This window comes from Pipra filicauda, unplaced genomic scaffold (assembly GCF_003945595.2).
Source record: "Pipra filicauda isolate LSUMZ 115617 unplaced genomic scaffold, ASM394559v2 scaffold3_size10097308_pilon, whole genome shotgun sequence".
Taxonomy (NCBI): domain Eukaryota; kingdom Metazoa; phylum Chordata; class Aves; order Passeriformes; family Pipridae; genus Pipra; species Pipra filicauda.
Genome location: NW_024104532.1, coordinates 1,387,391 through 1,409,450, shown reverse-complemented (window position 1 = coordinate 1,409,450; position 22,060 = coordinate 1,387,391). Strand labels below are relative to the sequence as shown.

General features: G+C 46.3%; 1 protein-coding gene across 1 annotated transcript; it reads right to left on the bottom strand.

Annotated features, from left to right (window-relative positions):
- Window positions 1–9,350: 9,350 nt before the first annotated feature.
- Window positions 9,351–21,103, bottom strand: LSM11 (LSM11, U7 small nuclear RNA associated). Its single transcript, XM_027718779.2, has 4 exons — window positions 20,681–21,103; window positions 17,209–17,348; window positions 16,374–16,457; window positions 9,351–14,871 (listed from the first exon to the last, which is right to left on the bottom strand). Exons 1-4 carry the CDS (start codon window positions 21,090–21,092, stop codon window positions 14,473–14,475), a joined length of 1,035 nt encoding a protein of 344 aa, XP_027574580.1. The 5' UTR covers window positions 21,093–21,103; the 3' UTR covers window positions 9,351–14,472.
- Window positions 21,104–22,060: the final 957 nt, after the last annotated feature.

The following is a 22,060-nucleotide window of genomic DNA, read 5'->3' as shown; positions in this document are numbered from 1 at the left end:
TGATTTACAGGTTTTCATTATGAGAAAATAGAGGCAAGAAAAGTTAATATGGGAAGACAAGTGCTCTGTAATTACTGCAGATCTTCTCTAGCATCTCCTCAAGAGAGAAAATTATTGCACTTTGTGTCATCACATGGATATAATTTAAACCAAAATCTGTTAAAAAGATGACTTAATTCTTGAAATAGTGTTTGGTCTTACCCTTAGTTTTAAAACAGAAGATTATTCAAAATCTGTTTTAGAGCTGCACCCACACTGGTTCAAATTTAACTTAAACTCCAGGTTTTACGTGAAGGCTTCTGGTGCAGCTGAGCATCTTCCTGGCTTTTCCAGGGGTGGAATTTTCTCTCCTTGCTTCAGCTGCAAGTGCTGCTGTTCTGCCACAGCCCCATCTCTGGGCAGCAGCACGTGCTTGTCCACGTTGAGCGGAGCAGGTTGGTCACTGCTCAGCTGCCCACCTGCCCTCTCCCCCAGCTCTGCCTTTCATCCCAGCATTAGCAGGGCTCTCAGATGCAACAGTTTTATCTTTTTTTGAGGCAGACAAAAGAACTCTCTGCAAAGGAGGGCTGTCCTTTTAAGTACTTTCACTTTTCAAGGTCATTTGTGGAGCTTTTATCAATCAGAAAGCTAAATCCATACAAAAAGCATCTATAATGAACCAAGCATATCTCAAAACTTATCCCTTCAGTTGAATACGAATTATCCAGGAAGGTGCTTCAGTGGCCACGTTCACCAAGTTGAGCATCCCTGTGAACATTTATAAAGTAAGCAGAGAAGCCACTACTATTGTGGTTTGGCATTTATCAATTTCTTGTCTTTTTTTTTCTGTAATTGATTTATTAATTACAGCACCTTAATGATCTATTTAAAATAAATAAACCATTTACACCATTTCAAAGGTATTTTGTGATGTTCAGCTGATATTAAAATAGCACCAGCCTTATGTGCTTTTTCAGCAAGTGACCTAATTAGTTAATAAAGTAATTGAATATTAAAAAGGATGTTGCAAGTGATTAAAATTTAAGAGCCTTCAGAACATTATTAAAGCTATAAATCATACATCACTGTTTTAATTTGCATAGCTACAGAATTACTAATGGTCCCACATGCATAAGCTACTTGGCAATTAGTCTTTTAACAAACTGTTGGTGATACTATGAGGTTACCAAAATCTTTCCCCATTTTTGATTTGCAAACAAATTCCCAGATTGGAGAACACTCAGGGTTAAATTCCTAAAAGCCAGGAAATTTGGTTCTTTCAGTTGTCTCTCTACCTGCCTCTACTTGGCCCTTGTCCCTTCACCTTCCCACCAGGGGACCACATTCTCCCAACTCCTACTGAGGTGTGGCCTCCAGATGGTTTTCCAGCCCAGTCTAATGCACGTGAATCTCCTTACCTGGTGCTGGAACATTCTCCATTTTTATCTCATGCCTACAACTGTCCTGGCACCACTTTCCTTCCCAGGACTCCTGGTCCCTGTTGGTGCTGGGCAGGCTGAGCAGAGAGAGTTGCTGACAGCCAGCAGTCAGACCTGAGCTTCGTCCTGTGGACTTGTCTTTGGGCTGTGGGAGAATCACACCAGGTGCTCGACACCTCCCACTCCCTGCACAGGGGCTTGCAGCTCATGGGAAACCTGAAGTATCTGCAAACATAAAAAGGGTGGGAATATGTCACTGATGGGATCTTCCTGCCCTGTGCCAGCTGTAGCACTGAGGGTCAGCTGCCCACAGCCTGGGGCTTAATTAGACACAAACTGCTTCGGCCAGATGAGCTGTCCTGGTCTCCTCTCTCAGCAGCATCCAGCATCTCTGGATAGCGATGATTCCTGGCCCTGGGAGTTATGTCCAGCGGAGCGTGGTCCAGTGCTCAGTCAGAGAGCGGGTCTGGCTCTGGCTTCAGGACTTGGAGCCTGATAGAGGAACGACAGTGCTGGGGGCAAAGCCAATGACCTGGTGTGCGATGGAGCACAAACCCAGCACCAACAGCTCTGCTGGAGCAGCCGAGAGCTGGGGAGAGGGAAAACAGCCAGAGCTCCGGCCACGCCAGGCAGCCACCAACCCCCTGTGTGAGCTCCAGGGCCTCTTCCCCGGGAGCAGTGCTGTGGATTGCACCACATAGCCACCTCCTCCCGGGGCCACACAGCCCCCGGGCTCCTCTGGGCCCCCAAACTGGTCTGTGCCCCCACTCCAGGGCCAGAATCACTGCAAAGGTGCCTGAGCAGTTGCTGATTTCCCCACTGTTTTCTTTGAGGCAGGGTCTGCATAGAATCACAGAACCATGGAATGGTTTGGGTTGGAAGGGGCCTTAAAGATCATCCAACCCCCCTACCATGAGCAGGGACATCTCCCACTAGACTAATTTGTTCCAAGCCCCATCCAACCTGACCTTGAACACTGCCACAGATGGGGCATCCACAACTTCTCTGGATAACCTCACCACCCTCACAGCAGAGAATTTCTTCCAAATATCTAATCTCAATCTACTCTCAGTTTGAAGCCGTTCCCCCTTCTCCTGTCACTGCATGCTCTTGTCTTCTCTCTCTTTGGGAGCTGGGATTTCAGCATCCCAACCCATTGCAGGGACTGGAGCCTGTGTGGCTCTTGCTCCCCACTCCTGCCCTCCCACCCTACCTGGCTCAGTTGCTGCAGGTGGTTGAGCTGGTACCTTCACCTTGTCCTTTTTCTTTTTTTTTTCTTTTTCAGTGGAACAAAAAAAGAGACATTACAGAACAGCATTTACATGCAAAACAAAGATGTTGTTTCATCCAGTCAGCAGAAGCCTTGATGTAGTTTTAGCTATTAAAGAGCTACATTACCTGAAGAATTTCTTTTTTGTGCAGCAAAAACTTTCCAGGAGTTTCCTTTGAAGCCTTTATTGAGGTCAGGGGCTGCAGCCTCTTTCAATCTTTCCACATCAGCCTACAGCAGTTTTTGAAAGCCCTTACACTGGATATTGTGACAAAGGCCCGCTCTTTGTTCATTAGTTTACACTTGGTAATAGATGTGAGGCCAGGCTGGAGGATGCTCTAGGCAAGCAATTCACACTCTGCTGCACTAACCTTTGTCATGGCTAGAATAGCTGGAGACAGTACAACCCTCTTTTAAGGGTCTGTGTTTTTAATTAAAACACCAAGCTGAGGAATGGGTGACTGTGGAGCATTTTGACCCAATAAGGAATGACAAGCACATGTCGGCTTTTAAAATAAATTAATTAATACCCACTGTCTTACCGGTATAAAACTGTCAGCACTCGAGGAGGGTGGGCAAACCCAGATGCAAAGCATTTCTAAACTAGGCTACGCAGACACAAATGCTCCTGCAATACCAGCAGCACACCGAGGCACACGCTTTGGAACACCCGGCTCCAAAGGTGAGCTGGGGGGGACTGGAGCTGCTTCCAATTCACACCACTGGGCTGATTTTAGGGCAAGTTACATACACGACCTGTTTCAGTGCACCTTGACTCCACCACCCAGTTTCACTTCGACGTTACAACATCACACACCAACGTGAGGGGGGGGCAGGAGCCCACGCTGGGGTGACACAGGGGTCCACTCCTGCTCAGGGCCTTTGGACGAGCATATTCTGCCCTATTGGGATATTTCATTTTTAAACACCCAGTTTACAAAACACTACAAACACATGCAATTCCAGAAGCAAACACAGCCAGTGCTTCTCACCTGATAACTCTTTCTCAGCCCATTGTGGGTAACTGTGCCACAAACCACACATAAGCTTTTCCTTATGGGAAAAGCCCATTCCACATGGGACCCCTTCCCTGTGGGACACTCCTCCAAAGGAGGACAACTAAAAACTATTTCCTTGCTCTCAGATTTAAACACTTTCATGGTTATGGTAGTGGAAAGAGGGGACTTGTCTCACACACCTTCAGCTCAGGCTCTGCTGAAAACATTTGGGAGCAGCTGGGCACGAGGGCTGCCCATCCAGCCTCTACAAATCTGGGAGGTGGCGCCAGGATATTCCCTTGAGCACTGTTTTGAACCTGTTTATCCCTGTGTTTGGAAGAGCCTTCTACCAAAGCCCTGGATGCAAGGAGGTCCTCCTGAGGGTCCCACACACACCATTCTTCAGCTTCCCACTGTTCTGGTTTTCAAACAACTACAAATAAGTTTTCTCCAGTTTGTTCTTCCACCAACTTTGGGATGTTGCTTAACAGTTGCTCACTTTTCCCCCAAGGAATCAGTGAAGAGCCCTTGTTCCCAGCAGAGAAGTGTAAGATCAGGAATGTTCTGCTTTCTGGTCCAGCTTGTCCCATGGTCCCAATAAGGACCCCGGCTGACTCCAGCCCTGCAGCTCTTCCCGCCGAGCGCGGTGCACATCCTGTTTGCCATCCTTCCTGCTGCTCAGTGCCATTAGCACGATACCATCAGTTTTTCCACTCAGGCTCCCACATCCTTTTCCTGATCAACACGTTGTACAATTGTTCCATTGACTACACTCTGATGGAAAAAATGTACCAAGCTTGAGCCTCATGCCCTGAAGGGCAGGACAGCAAGGGGTGGTTTCCTTCTTCAAGCCTGTGCTGTCGCATTTACAGATAACTCTGCCACAGCATCCATATTCTCAAAGAACAGTATTTTATAGGATCAACTGCACACTGTGTATAAATTATTCATGATTTCTTCCTGTAAATATATGACAAGATACGGGCACCCACAGAGTGCTGTTTTACAGCCTGGGCAGCACTGCCAGTGGTCACTGTTTCCAGAGTGTTCCAGCAGACCCAACAGCACCGACTTCTGTGCTCCTCCCACAGCCAGTGTTTCCTGCAGCCATCATCCTCATCCATGCTGGACAGCTAGAGGACTCCTCTTATATCCCAAACCACCCACAGAGGTTACCTGGGAGAGCTGCTCCTGCAGCCTGGCCTGGCCATGGCTCCCTCCACCAGTGCTGCCTCCCATCGAGTTCTTCAGATTCGTGTCTGTGCATTCCCTGTGATAAATTCGGTGATGTTTTGCCTACCCCAGGGTTCCCTTTGCGGGCTCTGGTGCAAACCCAGAACTCAGCTTGCAGAGACACCCTTAAGACAACACATGGGGACTAATTTTTTGGCCCATTCTGCCGCCAACCCTGTTGTCAGACCTGGCCTGGAGGTGAGGGCTGCTCAGGGAAGTGGAGGAGTCACCATCCCTGGAGGTGTTCAAGAAACGACTGGATGTGGCACTCAGTGCTCTGGTCTAGTTGACAAGGTGGGGATGAGTCGAAGATTGAACTCGATGATCTTGGAGGTCTTGTCGAACCTAAATGACTCTGTGATTGTGGGAGGGCTCGGCCCCAGTGACTCCAGCCATGCCACCACTCCAGGACAGCTGTTTTTAGGGGGGGAAAACTTGATCTGGCCAGTCAGGAGAGGGGCGATGCTCTGCAAACACATCACTGCGCCCTGTGAAGCAGCCGGGCGGTGTGGAGCGCACACCCCCAAACACACATTGCCCGTGTCCCAGCGCGGTGCCCGCAGGAGCGTTCCCTGGGCGCGGTTTTTGGGATGTCCCCCCGTCTCCCCCCTTTTCCCGGGATCCCGGAGCCGCCGCCGCGGGGTTTCCCTGCGCGCTGCTGCCCCCTGGCGGCCGGGAGCGGGAACGGGAGCGGGCGGGGCTCTGGGAATGTCAGCCCGGGAATGTCAGCCCGGGAATGTCAGCCCGGGAATGTCAGCAGCTGGGGTACCTCCGGTGTGTCCGAATCTCACCTGTATCCCGACGGGAGCATCAGCGGATTCCTGCTGGTTAGGAGCCCGCCTGGCGCTTCCATGGCTGCGCTGCCTGGACCTGGGGAGAGGCTCTGTCCGAGATTCCCAGCGGAACACAGAGCAGCTGAAGGGCTGCAGCATGCAGGGGAGTCTTTGAACAACCTTTCTGGAGCATTTAATGCCCATGGAAAGGAGAAATCCAGAACCCTGAAGATATCCCCTGCTCTTTCCCAGAGAACAGGGCTCCTGCTCAGAGCAGGAGGATCCCTCCACCCACCGCCGTGCCCATTCACCTCCCACCTGGGATGGGGTTCCCTGGAGCAGGGTCCCTGCACAGAGTGGGAGTACCCCTTACCCTCGTGCCCATCCACTTCCCATCTGGATGGGATTCCCCAGAGGGAGCACTCGGGCTGGATTCTCCTTTTGCTTTGACCCTCTGGGCAATTGGCAGAGAGAATTTTTACACAAAACTATTCACTCTCCCAAATCACCCTTTAAAAGGATCTGCACAACCAGGAGTATCCCAGAATGATCCCTTTACAGCTGGACTCTAAAAGACCACGAGTCTACTGCCATATTGGCTGTAAATCATCTTGTAAGAAATCAGGGAAACACCCAACATATGGAAGACAGGGCAGACTTCCAGTGTAAAACAACACTTTCAAATGCAAATCAAAGTCAACGGGTTGCAGACCTCTTCTGTGAATTCTGTCAGATCCTGCTCATTACATGCATCCTCATATTGCCACTCCTGGCTTTAAACTGCAAATTTTATTCTTTAAACAGTTCCTATTGCAATGAGAACTACTCCTTTAGCAAACATCAGAATTCCAGAGCATGGGTATGTTACCATCTCCAATGCTAAACCACAGAGTTAACACAGAATCCTAGAACAGTTTGGGTTGGATGGGAGCTAAAATCATCTCATTCCAACTCCCTGCAATGGGCAGGGACACCTTCCACTATCCCAGGTTGCTCCAAGCCCCAGCCAACCCAGCCTTGAACACTTCCAGGGATGGGGTAGTCACAGTTTCTCTGGACAACCTGTGCCAGGACCTCACCACCCTCACAGGGAACAATTTCTTCCTAAAAAAAAATCTCTGATCCAAATACATGAGCATCACTTACCTGGGGAATAGAAAGATTCCTGGAAGACAGGTTCCCCGCTGGCTATGCACACACCAGAGCAGATGCTTGGATGCTGGCTCCGGACCTCCCCAATTCCTGAAAAACCATCTCCTGGTGGCATGGTGGAAGACCACATACTAAGGAAATAGACCTTTGAGTGATCAGGCCAATGGTTGTTACGTTCTTCAACATGAAGTTCACTTCCCTTTTGCACTTCTACAAGACAGGTATAATTATATTCCTATTTTGTAGATTAATACCCTTTTCAACACACATGAGGGGTTTGTTCACAAACCATGTGACTAGACAGCAATACTGTATCCAAACCTGGTGGTCTCCACATCCAGGTGGTCCTCACCACCACAGTAGGAGCTCCATCACTGACACAAGTGTATTGGCAGAGCACAAAAAAAAAAATCATGCTTTGAGGCAAACTGTTACACAGATATATTTATTGCATTGCAGTCGTAGCAATTTTAAATATAAACATTTACATCTGGAAAGCAGGATATTGCAAATTCAGTATTATTCAGTATGTTCATAGCAGCATCAGCTTCCTAAGAAACAAAATATTTAGGAAGAGAGAGAAGGAATTACAAACAAGTTACACTCTCATTTATCACAATCTGACCCAAACGTGGAACTGCAGCTGTGAAACAAGATATTGAAGTCCTTGAAGACGTCAGTAATTTCAAGACTGAAGTGCATTGTTGTACCTGATACCCTGCACAGGTTTCATGTGCCAAGGTGTGAGTCTAACAGTCACGTGCCTGGAGAGGGCAGATGGTGGATGTACCTGCATTACCTGACAGGGATAGTTTTAATAACAATACTTTGCACTTACCACCTCCCCAGATCCTTGCAAGACAGGCAAGGATTGCTCTTAGAAGTGTTGCAGCTGTGGAGAGTCAGGGAGAGGGAACAAAGTGACTTGTGAAGGCCACAGTGAGGAGCAGAGAGACAAGAATTTGTCAGCCTCTGACTCCCAGTCCCACGTCAGTCTGGCAGGTCATGCTGCTCCTCTGTGGTTCCTTAAGGAAGCTCTATAGGTGACTGATTGGTCAACAAGTCCCAATCTGTCCAACTACAGTGGATGTGTGCACTATCTGAAAAGAGGTCAATGCATCTGCTCCCCTCCTAATGCCCATTTTAGTTTCAGGCAAACCAAACACTTCTCTCATTTCCTCCTCTCAGAGTGATGTGTCTCACTGAACACACAGGACACAGCTGCACTTTGCTCTGAAGTAGTGAAAATCAGAAGCAATCGCTATAGGAGCAGCTTTCATTTCTTTCCTGAGGGAGAGCACTGATCTTTTGAGAGGAAAACAGGATGGATATGTTTTCACACAAACTGATCAAACTGTTTTTCATTCTAAACGAATACAAGGCTGACTGAAAGTCTCAGGTGCACTAATTTTTTTCAACAAAGTCATCCAAGTGTACACTACAAAGCTAGAAGCTAACAAGATAGTTATCCAGGAACATCAGAAGGCATTTTCCTTCCCTGACAGGCCTTCCCTGCCAACAGCTAAGAGCAAGAGCACTTAGTGACATCTAAAAGGACTTGTAAACATCACCAGACAAACATCTCTGCTATTTCTCCACTAAAGTAGTCCTTTCTCCTGCACCCCTGGGAAGCCAACAAGGACAACCAAGTCTCCTCCATCCCTGCCTCAACAGGGCAAATTTGCTTACTTGTTTTTTATCCCACTGGGTTTCCCCTGCAAAATTTTAAAGGTGGGATCAAACATGTCAGTTTTTAGTGAAAGAGCCTGGCAGATATTCCAGGGGCAGTTCCTGTGCTGTGAAAGGCTCACAGCACAAGGGAAGCTGCACTCAAGGGCTGTCTCTGCATCTCCCCCTTCCCCTACAGAGCACAACTGCCCAGTGCTGGCCTGATTGTGCCCAAGTCCACAGGCTAGAAAGCCACTTTCCATGTCAAGGAGTTATCACCGAGTAATTCCTCTTCACTCCTCTTTCTTTGCCTGCTTTCCCACTTTCAGCATGCCATGAAAGGCTACAGTTGGGATAATGTACAGAGAGGTATGTGTTATACTTACAGGAAATTACACACCTTTTTTTTTTCCATCAAGAAAAGTCTCCATCAAGTGCACCAATCCTGCAGTGCCTACCCAGACGAGGACCATCAGACTGCCTTGCCTACCCTTTCCCAAAGGGCTTAGTTTTTTCTGCTACTAATAAGTAAAAAAGACGGCAGCAAAGGATAACAGTTTTCTCCACATTTCACAGAATCACAGAATGGTTTGGGTTGGAAGGGACCTAAAAGAACATCTCATTCCATCTTGCCATGGGCAGGGACACCTTCCACTAGACCAGGTTTCTCCAAGCCCCATCCAATCTGGCCTTGAACACTTCCAGGGGTGGGGCATCCAGAGTTGCTCTGGGCAACTTGTGCCAGTGTCTCACTGCCCTCACAGTAAAGAATTTCTTCCTAATATGTAATCTAACCCTACTCTGTCAATTTGAAGCTGTTCCCCCTTGTCCTGTCACTACATACTCTTGTAAATAGTCTCTCTCCATCCTTCTTGTCGGCTCCCTTCAGGTGCTGGAAGGCTGCAATTAGGTCATCCCTAATTGTCTCAGCTGAGAGAATGTCAATTCTCTCAGCCTTTCCTGGTTTGCAATATCTTAATTACAATAAGAATTCCACAAATTCTGTAATACTCTAGTTTTCCAATACTATTTCTAGTAAGTAATAGCTTTTCATAATGTTATAACGAAGGCTGTCTTAGGATTGCTATAGTACACACCTCAAATTTTTAAGCCAATGTCAAGAAGCAAAAGCATGAACTGAAATAGTTCTGGGCTGCAGATGATGCAGACCTCAGCATTTATGTTTTAGCCTCGGCTGTGCAGGCAGGAGACAAAAATCTTCATAGTAATTGGCAGTATTTTGCAGTTATGCTCTGAGGCAGACACTGGCATATGTCTCAGCAGCTTCTCAGGGAAGAGCTTGCCTGGCTGAGGGAATCACTGCATTACCCCTGAAAAGGTGCAATACTGTGCCTTCCAGTTTTATCCAGTGGCAGAGCTTGCAGTGTAATTTGGTAGTTATAACTCTGATTTGTTTGATCAGAGATGGGAAGTTCACCTGGAGATAAACATCCTCAAAAACTCAGTTTGCTGTCCCTGCTGCTTCTCCATTTTCCTTCAAGACCCTGGATGAAGTCATTTTCCCCACCTGTGTCATTTACGTCAGTGGCAGTAAGAAACAGAAGGGGTGAGTGTAGGCAGCATGTTAGACAGAATGTCAAATTCAATAAAAATTAGACACCTTTTTTTCTCTGCCTCTCTTTTCCTGGACACCTCTTCACCCACAGTGATTTACAGGTGCAAGTGGGTGGCTGCAACAGCAAACAAGGAAAACCTAGCACTGTGGGAAGGAAAATAAATAACAAAATTGTTTTTCAAAATTTTTCAGTTTACTTCCAAAAGTACTATCATCCAAGACAAATAATTCTTCTGACCAAATAATTCCAGAAGTGTGAAGAGAACACTATGAAAATCAAGAACAGGCAAAGGCTATCTGGATTCAAAACTAGGTGGGCTAACATTCCTTACAGAGGGGGAAAAATCAGCAGGCAGTCAGGTTTATTCCTGATCTTGCCCTGCTGAGGGAAAGCTGCAAAAGAAACGACGAATCCAAAAACTGAAGGACAAGAAGCAGATGGAAAACAGCACTCACTGATTAATTCATTAATCACCTGGGGAGGACGTGCTAAGTACCTCTCTAGATCAGGAAAAAAACTTCCAGGCAATTAACAAGCTGGACTAGTCAGCTGAGAGAAGGAACTAAAACCACCCTTTTTTACAAGCTCCTTTTTTCCCCTCGGCCTTACCTCTTCTACTACCACAGCTCTGTTTAAGAAGTGTTAGGTAAAAACTGGGCAAAACCACTTCACTGTACAAATAAAACTGCCACTCTTAAAATTGAGACTTGGCTCCCTGCTGGACTGTGTTGGGAATGGAAAGATACACGATGACACCATGAGATATCTCTGTGACATCACGTTCCAAGACTGTGGCATTACATCATTTCTGCACCTGGCATGGCCACATTTCACAAGTTTTGTTTTGTCTGCTGTTTTAGAAATTATCCTAAAAATTTCTCAAATTATCCCAACACTCCTTCAAAGTTAGTTCAGAAAACTGCTCCCTATAATTCGGTACCTCACCACAAACACACGTTAGGAACCACCGCTGAGCACCAGGATGAGCAAAGTCCTAGAAATATGGGCCAGGGAACCGGTGGATCCTTTTCAGAGGTTCTTCATACCTGCCCAAACCTCTTTCACTCTCACACATCTTTCTGTCTCCTAGGACTGTCTCCTGCTCCTACTCCTCATTCCTTTGGTGTGTCTTTGCTCACAGCATCTTTGTGACACTGCAACCAAGAGAGGGAAGGCTGGGAGCAGACAGCTTTCTGAACAAAAATTTGATGCTGAGTTTGGAAAAAAAAAACATGGACAGAAAAACCCAGAAAAAAAACCAACACCAAACCCAAAGCTCATTTGTTTCCAAGGGTTGTTTTCTTTTTTTTTTTTTTTTTTTTTGGAACAGATTTATGTCAATACTTAGGTGAGGTAGAAGAATTCATTTCAGAACATGACATTCAATTTTATTTAAAGAGCAACATTATCTGAAGTTTTAAACATGCAAGTGACAACACACATACAGGATCACTTGCTTAATCACAATCATGATGCTTGAAAGAGACAAAATCCATAAAATAGCATTTTAATAATGCGCTTTAATGCCAGAAGAAGTGGGAAAAGGAAGACATTTTGGAAGATCTGAAGTTGTAGAAGAGGCAGCTGTATTTAGGAAGCAGCTTGGAAATAAGGAGAAAGGTGGACAGGAAAGTAGGAAACAAACAAAGAAGCAACAAATAAACCATAAAATCTGAATTGGAAGAGAGAATTTTAACCAACTTCACAGATAAGAGGAGGAACATTTTAGTAATGAGGTAGTGCAAAAAAAGTAGACAAACTATAGTTTTTAACCAGGTTTGCTGACCCAAGGTGATGATTCTGGAAGAACAGGTTAGGGATGATACAAAAATCAAGGCACAAACGCAAGTCTAAGCACCAGTATTTTTCATAAAATGTAAACAAAGGAACTTGTAAATGTGAAGCAACAAACACCTGCAAGGTTTCAGAGAAAAACTTCTGATTAAAGGAAACACTGAGACACAGTTCCAGTAGCAACTGAGAACTTGGGGAAGTGTCAATGGACAAGGAAGGAGGGCAGGACAGCCACAAGAACATTCATGGCAGTTGTACCTTGTTTAATGCACAAGGCAATACAAAGCAGACAAATAGAATTAAGAACAAGAGGTAAAGAAAAGCAAGAATTCAATTAGATGTAGTAGTACACAGGCCTGAGGGTAGTCTGACATCCTTTGGGCAAATATGAAGGAAAGAGGAGAGGTCAAAACCAGCAGCCTCTGGCAAGAATGGAAAAGGCAGAGAGGAGTCATCCTAAGCAACTGAAATAAAAAACAAAGCTGTCAGAAAACAGAGGGCAAACCCCCCCCCCCAATCAAAAACAGAATGAAGAAAATATTCACTTGCAATAAAAGCTGCTGGGAAGTCAGGAGCAGAAATAAGCACCTTGTTTCTAGCTTCACATGTTTCTAGTAATTTGTGAGGGTTCTGGTTAGTTGGGAACCACACAGAAAGCCAACCAAGAATGGTTCAGAAAGCCAGAACAACTAGGGATGAATACAAGAACAGTCTTCATAAACCAGGGTTTAGAACATCCTGAAGAGACAAAGTACTGACAGGAGAAAGGGGGAAGAAAAAAAGGGAAAAACTGCAGAGCACAGGAACACAAACAAGAACAGCACAGGAGAGGAAACAAGAGCCTCTAAGAGAAGAATCTTTTCAGTGCCTGGTCTCAGTTCATAGTGGGAAGGGATTACAATAAAGCAATGTATAATAAGAAGCTGTAGATAGTATTTCATTTTTTCTTTTCTTTTTTGCTCTTGATGAAACTGTTTTGCCTCAACAGCACTTTTTATTCTGAAGCACTTCTGTCCCAGGCTGAACCAGGGTTTGCAGCTCACTGGCTCAGCTCATGAGCTGTCCAAGCCCCCTGTCACCTGAAATGTTGACAGAAGCTTCAGGCTCCCCCAGAGGCAAAACCAGCTGCTTTGTGTGTCCAGGAACTCCTGCTAAATGATTTCTGTGATTCACCCAAACACCAGACATCCCCCTAAAGACAAGCAAGCAGAATGCTGCATTTGCAGCAGCAGACATCTACGTCACCCACAGAACAGTCACTCAATTTGAGAACTTATGACCCCTATATGCAATACAAGACCTGATATAAAGCAATTTCCCAACTTCATCCTAAACACACGGATCTGCTGCAAAGCACAAGGCAGTTGAGATGAATACAGGAATAGCAGCATGAATTCTAGTGTCCTTGGACAATGAAGCTAACAGACTAGATAATATAACAGCTTCATTTACCCTGAAACTTCTCCACATGACTCTCTTGGAAATTAGTTTATTCCTGCAGAACCCTGGCTTTAATAGTCTTTTTAAAATAAAACACTGATGAGTTGACTTTGACTTTTATATTTCAAAACATTTTCAGCCACACCTCCGAACCTCAGTTCAACTGGAATTAGATGATGCATCATTCACTTGGATAGGAAAGATCCATGAAGATTTCTGCTCCATGGGAATTGCTGGAGGCACAGCACCTCTAGTTTCAATAGAGAGCTTGAAAGGCTCTCAGATACAGTACAAGTGTGCTCAGCACAAACACATCTGAGAAAAACCCTACACCTTTGCCAGCTTCACTATTACACTAAGTAGTATATGGATGAAATGTAACAGTACAATTTTCCATCTGCATCCACAGCATTCACAGATAAACCCCAAATATGGAGGCCCCTGGATCAGCTACATCACCTGCTTGCTGGTGACACAGGGCCAAAGCACAGCACTACAAAGAGAAGCCTAAGCTTTGATATGGAAAACAAATTACAGTCCTATCATCACTCACATTAGACGAGCAGTTTTCAATTAAAAAGTTTTCTATCACACAGGGCAATAGCCATCAGCAGTATGTCACTCCACCTTTTTACAAACTGTTTCAAAATGACTGTCAGAATTATGTCTGGAAAAGAGGACACCCATGTAACAGCAGCAGATAAACTGTTGGTTTCATCAGCAATCTCCTCTTGAGATTTCTCAGAACATGCAAAAGAGCATTTCTGATTCATTGCAGGTGGAGGTCTTATCTTAAGCTCCTTAAACATGTGCCACAAGTAGCTCCTATAACAGATTACACCAAAATTCTCTTCCAACCCTCTCCATTTAGCTTCTTTTTAAGGAGCAGTGGGATCTGTGCTTACCTCCCTCATATCGCAGAAACAACTCCATTGCTGACCTTGTCCTGAAACCCCCAACAGGGATCTAAGGAAGCTGCTTTGGCATCAAGCTCAGGATGCTCTACTTACAATTATTTCCCCTACCTTGTTATGGCAATGGGAAACCAGCCATGGTACCATCAAACTCAATGACAACTTTAAATAGCAATGGGAGCTGCTGCAGCAAGTCATGCTATCAAACAAATACGCTGACCAAAGCTCAGCCAAGTCAATGTGCTAAATGGACAAGCAAGACATTCTCTCCTCGAATAAAAATCTGGTTTATGTGACGTGTGAACACCTGTTGATAATCCACTTTGGGCCGCCTTTTCCTCCGGGACTGGCTTCGTGCACGGGCGCCACCAGCACTGGCACCCTCAGTGTGGGCAGTCCTGCTGCCCACATCAGCTTCACCTCCGGCAACCAAACTGTCACCTGGCGTCTTCTTTTCTCCAGCTCTGCCCGAGTGTTTCTGCCTCTCACGCTCCTCTTCCGCTCTCCCTCGTCCTGATCCAACTTTTGATCCCAGCGTCTGAGAGTCACTTGTCAGGGCCAGCTCCTCTGAGACAGTCTTTGAGTCAGCTCCCTTCTTCCCCGAGGACTCCTGAAGTTTGAGTCTGTCAAACAGCTGTAAAAGGACATTTGTGTCTATGACCACATTCATAAAACAAGAGAGGCTGCTTGTTCCACACGTGGTATTTGTGTGTATGATCCTAAATCAGAGCTCACAAGACACAATCAGTGAAGAATCTTCACCACCAATAAAGACAATGTTTTCTTACCCAAGTCAAACAGTGACACAAGGTGAATGGATCTCTTGCACGTCTTTATGTGAGCACCAAGGAATTTAATTTGGGGAGCAACCCTGCTGTGTGGTAGCATTTAACGTTGGTCAAGAGTAACAGAGAGACACCAAGTTGCTCCATGAGCTCATTTTCCCAGTGCTGTTGTAATGTTGTCAGTGTTAGAGACATCCTTGTGTCATGAATGCCTAAGATAAGGGGTCTCCACTAGCAAAGGGTGCACACTGAAAAAATGAGGGATCTTTTGTGTTCCCCAAAGCAAACTAAAAGTTGCCGTGTGGGTATTCTGGGATGTGAGCAGATCACAAACAACAGAAAAATAATAAAAGCTACAGCAGCAGATCCAAAGCACTGCATGAACTCATTAATCTAAGAATACATGGTGCTGAAACTGGGAAAGAAACTGCTTTTACTCTGGCAGCAGGCAAGCTTTTATGAAACACTGACAAATGAGAAGGATTCTTGGTTAGCCTGTCTTGTCCCAGCAACAGGATGGAAAGCCAATCCCTGTGAGAGTGGGCTAAAGGAACAATGACAACTTGATTATTTTTAACTAATCTTTAAAAAAGGAAGGGTGGGATCTATCAAAAAACGGATTTAAATGGCAGGAATTTGAAAGCAAACTCCTCACAATGAAACTGTTTAAATGTTTTTGTGATGCTTCTCTGATGTTCAAAAAGGCCCAGAGCTGTTGCCATACAACGGGCACAGCCCTGTCACTTTTTTTCCCCTTCATTGTTCAGAAGTTCATTTATCATCTCTTCAGTTCTCAACTTGGTAAACAACTCTGTTTGCAGCTGGATCGTAGAGTGTGTCTTGCTTTGGAGCAAGAATCTTGGGCTCCACAGTACCCAGGCTAGAAGCTCAAGTGACCAAACAGCCGTGTTGTTTCACTGGCTGCAGACACAGACTGTGGCTCCATGAACAGCTGTACCAGAGGGATGCTCTGCCACATTCCCTGGCAGGACAAACATGGACCTGATCAGTCACAGGTGCAAAAAGCACACAGAACAAATAAATCAAAAACCAGAGCTTCTAGAAGCTCAGCATATTGAACTAAGCAGTGGCAGCAACTATGTTCTGAATAACAGGGGCCCTAAAGTGGAACTTTAGTAGCACTGAACTACGGCCAAAGTACTTTCAAAAAGGTCAGAAAACATTTTGGGTTATTTTTTTTCCCTCAGTTCAAGTCATTTTATAGTCATCTGTAATAAAAGGAGGTAAAATATTTCAAATGTAAATACAGTTTTCCAATCAATGCTCCCCTTTTACTACTTTGAAAAAGGAGATACTAATTAAAAAAAGAAAACTGGAGATGGTCACCTACTCGGGTCAGTGTGAGCTGAGGTTCTGCATAGAAAGCTTTGCCCATTACTGGTTTCCTGTAAGTCTCATCCACGTCTGTCAGGGCCTGGAGAAGAGAAAAGAAACGGAAAGGTCAAAATTAAAAGAAGACATTAAGCAGCTTTGGACCAGCTCTGTGTCAAGGCATAATGAAATTATGTTCTATCTGAGAGAAAATCCATCTCTCCAAAGAACAAACTGTGCTTTGGAGCTGGTTTGTTAATCATCTAAATTGTACTGAGGTATAAAAGCAGCAGCAAAGCATTAAATCCATTCTGCATTACTTGCAAAACCTTTCTGAGCCTTGCCTGAAAAATCCTTCCCACCTCCCCATTTCCAAACTTTTCACAGCTCCAGGCTCGCAAATATTTAATTGCTGCTTTTCCATCCTCTGTCTTTAAGATGTTCATGGGGTAGAGCACAGAGAAAAGCTTTTGTCACTGACAGCCCAGTGATGTTAGTGAAAGAACACAATGAAGCAACAATCACTACAAAAAGATTGGGTTTTGCAGAGAAACCTTTGGAAGTTTCTGATATTCCTTATATTCCACAATCATGAATTCTTTGAAGATGCTGGGAACTCTTCAAAGCTTCTCTCTCATCTAAATCCTCTCTAAAACGGTTGGGCACCTCCCAGATGGACCAGCCCAACACCAAGCACCACTTACATCTGAAACCCAGCACTTGGTGCCAGAGCAAATTAGTTTGTGCACCACAATACCACATTAATCCTCTCGGAATGTTGTCCGCTTAAACCTGTTGCAAATTTCAAGTTTTCAGTATAACAGTTATAAATCAAGAGCTGGAACAATAATTACCATATTCCAGAATTTGTCAAATGCAACCAGAAACCCTGTGCAGACTCCACGAAGCCCTTTGAAAGTGCGGATGTGAACATTGATTTTGACACCATCTCGGACACAGCGATGAAGTTCCCCCAGAGGGCTGCCTTCATGGACTAAAACAGAAAGAGAACGTCACCAGTCTTCAACAAAATATAAAGAATCATAGAATAGAATCATAGAATGGTTTGAGTTGGAAGGGACCTGAAAGATCATCCAGTTTCAACTCTGCTGCTGTGGGCAGGGACACCTTCCACTATCCCAGGTTGCTCAGAGCTCCATCCCACCTGGCCTTGAACACTCCCAGGGATGGGGCAGCCACAGCTTCTCTGGGTAACCTGTGCCAGGGCCTCACCACTCTCACAGTAAATAATTTCTTACTAATACCTAATCTAACCCTACTGTCTTCCAGTTTTATGCCATTCCCCCTTGTTCTATCACTACATTATCTTGTAACTACATATACAGAGAGAGAGAAAAAAAAGTAATGTAGAAATCTACTCTATGTACAAATATGGCACATCTTGGCACGACACTTGTCTTCACAGTAAAAGGAACGAGAAGCCCCAGAGCACTGTAACACACTGCAGCTGCAATTACCAGACCACCAAAATTCTTATTATGGTGGGGACAGCCAAGACTTCATAAAACATGAAGGTTTTGCTTTACATAACCCACAGTCGAATCAGCCTTAGCTGAAAATCTTTTAACTACATTTCAAATTCATGCTAAGTAATGCTAATTGTAAATAAAAGTGGTTCAGAGGGAACAGAAAGCTCATGGGGGCAGAGTTAGTTTCCCAGAAAAGACAAATGCCTTGTTAAGACTACCCTGGATTAATTATGATCTGTGAATAAAGGATTGTATCAGATGTGTTCCTTTCCTTTATGAGAAGATTTCTGAAACAATGACTCAAAATCCCTCAACAAACTAAACCAGACCACTTTAAATTGATGAAAATGTGTTGTTTCACTTCAAATTTCAGCAGCCAACTGAACATCCTTCAAAGACATACAAATATTCGGCAGAGGAACACGACTCTAAGCAGCAGCCAGCAATGAAACCATGTTAAACCACAGGACAATAATGCTTTTAGCCAGGGCAAAACTGAAGGAATTCAGTACAACACATGCCTTACTTTGCACACACAAGTCTCATCTGCACACTAGAAATCTTTGCAACTGTAAGTCATCTAGCGGGTAAATCTTATTTACTTTACCACTTCCACCCACGTCATGATGAAGCCATCACAGTGATAAATCACAGGTACCCATTTGCCTGTGCAAACACAGCCTCAGGGTTGCTGTAAAATTCCTACTGAGAGTCAGGGAAAAGACTTGGTCTAAAATCTCACACAGTTCTTCATATTAATAAAATATGTGAGTCAGAGATGATCTCTCACCTTGTGCTTTAGGGACTATGTATTCAAGGTTTGATTTGCACAGTGGAAAATGCTTCCTGTGAGTGTAAAGTTACTGTATGACAGCTGATCTGCAGGATTGGGCTGCAGGGTAATTCACAGCCACAGCAGGGAAATCTAAAGCAGTTTCTTCTGAATTAACCTAATCACGTTTATTTTTTGAGATCCATTGTCCTCTTGCCAGCCCCCTCCAGCAGGATAACTGGAGGAAATTGGTTTCACACAGAGCATAAGCTACCTCAGCACCTCCCAGCTTTGCTTATGAGGGTCTTTTTGTGAGTCTCTGTGCCTCCTTCAGTTGAACTGATGATAAACTTATGTTCTGAATTCACAGATCCACCCTGGGAACCAGAGATGACACCACCACAACATCAGATTGATGCTTTTAATCAGTTAACAGCACTTTTTCTAACCAACCCTGAGAATTTGAATAGTAATTTAAAATCTAGATTTTTTTTTAATTTTAAATTCCAATATTCCCTTTACATATAAATTTTATCTACACCTTTTTATAAAAATCCAAATACAATCCTTATTTCCAACTATGCCTCTGCCTGTCAGCACCCTGGCAAACACTATACAGCTCTACCAAATCTAGACTGCCCACTTTTCCTTGCTGTGTAAGGTTCTGGCTTCTCCACGGCAAACCTCCAGTTTCACCTGATCAAAAGGGCAGAACACATCATCCAAAACCCTCTAAACAACCTGACATCTCAGAAAAAATATGCAATGCATATTTGTCCTTCCAACGCAAGGAATTTATTTTTGGAACACACCTCTTCTGCAAGCACCAGGGGCTGTAATGACCAGGCTCTGCATGCAGCCAAATCTGCCTGTGCATCATCCTGATGCTCTTAAGTACCAGGATTAATAACATATAGCAATGAATACACTGTGTTTTGGTGTCTAAGCAAGAAAAAAGTTCTGCTTTGGGTAGAACTGAACATTTTGGGCTTTGTCTTTTTATGTAAAGAACATTAAGGTGATGGTGGTGAAGAGATACTGATTCAAAAAAATCCCCAGTATTGTTAATTAAGAGTACTAAAGTTACATCTCATTTGATAGCAATGCCATTTGATCCTCGGTGTAGGTGCAGAAGTGGAACCCCTTAATGTTTAGGGGGTATTACCACAATTGCACATATACATTTATACCGAGAAACTTGTACATCATCACAACTGATGAATTTAGCAACATCAGAGCTACCTCCCACCTCAATCCACTGTTCTGCCATCATGTTAACAGAAACGCCAGTGCTGTATTTATGCCCACAGGATGTATGGTTAGTAACCAAGTAACAACAGTGTGTTACAGACTCACCCTGTGGTTATGATTTAACTATAAGCTGCACGGACTCAAATCTGATTCCTGGTCTAAAATAGTACTTTTGAAAGTCCAGCAGTTTCTCATCCCTTTTCCCCTTAAAACCAAGGGGATGTATGTCACTAACCAAATAACAGACATCACCACACCAAGTCAGACAGGACATGACCACAACAGTGTCATCTCTGCGGGACCAGCTCTGTGAAATGCTGTTCCTCATTCCAGCACACCATTTCATAGAATCACATAGTGTTTTGGGTTGGAAAGGAACCCTGAAGGTCATCTCGTTCCAACCCCTGAGCTGTGGGCAGGGACACCTTCCACTAGACCAGGTTGCTCAGTCCCGTCCAACCCGGCCTTGAACGTCTCCAGGGATGGGACAGCCACAACTTCCCTGGGCAACCCGTGCCAGTGTCTCACCACCTAAGTACCATTTCCGACCGAACGCCATCATCCCCCGCTGTCACCCACCCACGCCCCGCTGCCACCCAACCGCTTCCTCCAGCCACCGCTCTCTTCTCACCTCCAAACTCCCCAAAACTCCATCCCAACTGCAATCCGGGCACAACCGCATCTCCCGACCCACCTCAGCCCCTCTCGCCATCCCCCCGGACCCCACCGTGCCGCTCCCTCCCACGGCACCCAGCCCCGGCTCCAGCGCCCGCCCCAGCGCCGCTCAGCCCCCCCGGGGCCGCGCTCCCTTACGGGGCATCCTGGTGAGGACATTGCGCGGTGCCCGCCGCCGCCGCGGCGCCGCCGCTCCTCCCTCGGCCGCGTCCTGCTCGGGGCCCGCGTTCACCATGAGGCTGCGGAGCCGCTGGATGCGCTCGGGGTCGGCGGCGGGCGGGCCCCGGCGGGCCCCGCGGGCGGCGGGCGCGGCGCGGCGGGCGGGGGCGGCGCGGCGGCCGCGCGGGCGGCGCAGGCCGCGCTGGAAGCTCTCGTACTCGGCGAGGTTGTTGAAGCAGGGCGCGGCGGGGAAGGGCAGCGGCGTGCGCGGCGAGTAGAGCGCCAGCAGCGGATCGAAGCGGCTGGAGCTCACGTCCAGGCGGCCGGGGCTCGGCGAGCGGCGGCGCCCGGGGGGACCCCGCGGCTCCGCGCCCGCCTCGCCCTCCTCCATGGCCGGGCTGCGGGGGCGGCACCGCCCGCGGCCGCCACTAGGAGCCGCTGCCGCGCAAGGCCCTGAGGGCGGAGCGGCCCCGCGGGGCGAGGGCCGGGCGGGCGGGGAGCTGTGGGAGCCCTGGAGGTGCCACATTCGGCACCCTTCGTGTCAGTGCTGTAGCCGCACAGAACCATACAGCTTAGGCTGTGTAGCTTCTTAGTGTAGCTTAAGTTACGTAAAAGGTCGGGGGTTTCTCGACAGACAGGAACTTCTCAAAAGATTGAGGGGTATCTTTCTTCTGGGAAGTGGAAGTGGTAAAAGGAACACGAAGCTTGCAAACTAGTCAAAACTGTCCTCGTGGTCGCACGCTGTTTCAAAGGGACACTGATTCTAGAGGGCTTGACGATGTGCCAAAAGTAAGAGTTCAAGAAAAGGGCAGTGTGAAGAAGACTAAAGAGCGACCACCGTAAAGGACTGCTGACTCCAAACGGGAGGCGGGTCAAGGGGAGGAGCAGTTCTGGGGGTTAGTTTTGGCAATAGTGCAAGAAAGAAAAGGAGCTACTGGAGAGGGTCCAGCAGAGGCCATGAAGCTAGTGAGGGGTCTGGAGCATCTCTCTGATGAGGAGAGACTGCAGGAGCTGGGCCTAGAGAAGACTGAGGGGGGAGTCTCTCAGGGTGTCAAAGGAAAGGTGCAGAGCACTGGAACAGCTGCCCAGGGAGGGCATGGAGTCTCCCTCTTTGGAGACATTCCAAACCCACCTAGATGCATTCATTCTTGTGTCACCTGCTCCAGATGACCCTGCCTTGGCAGTGGGAGTGGACTGGATGATCTCCAGAGGTTGCTTCCAAGCCTAATAATTCTGTGATTCTGTCATCTTCACTCAGACCCCCTGGTTCAACCCTTCCCTTGCAGCCCACCCTGGAGCCCCTCAGCGGTTCTGGGGGTGCTCCCTCGACTGGGCACCAAATCCCATCTGCCTCAGGCA

Bases quoted from the DNA above. Each gene is read 5' to 3' on its own strand.
- LSM11 (XM_027718779.2), bottom strand. From the start codon at position 21,092: ATGGAGGAGGGCGAGGCGGGCGCGGAGCCGCGGGGTCCCCCCGGGCGC. The intron at 16,458-17,208 runs GTAATTATTGTT...TCTCTTCTCCAG, and splicing joins TTGACAAATTCTGGAATATG to GCCCTGACAGACGTGGATGA. The intron at 14,872-16,373 runs GTAGGTGACCAT...GTCCTTTTACAG, and splicing joins CTCAGCTCACACTGACCCGA to CTGTTTGACAGACTCAAACT.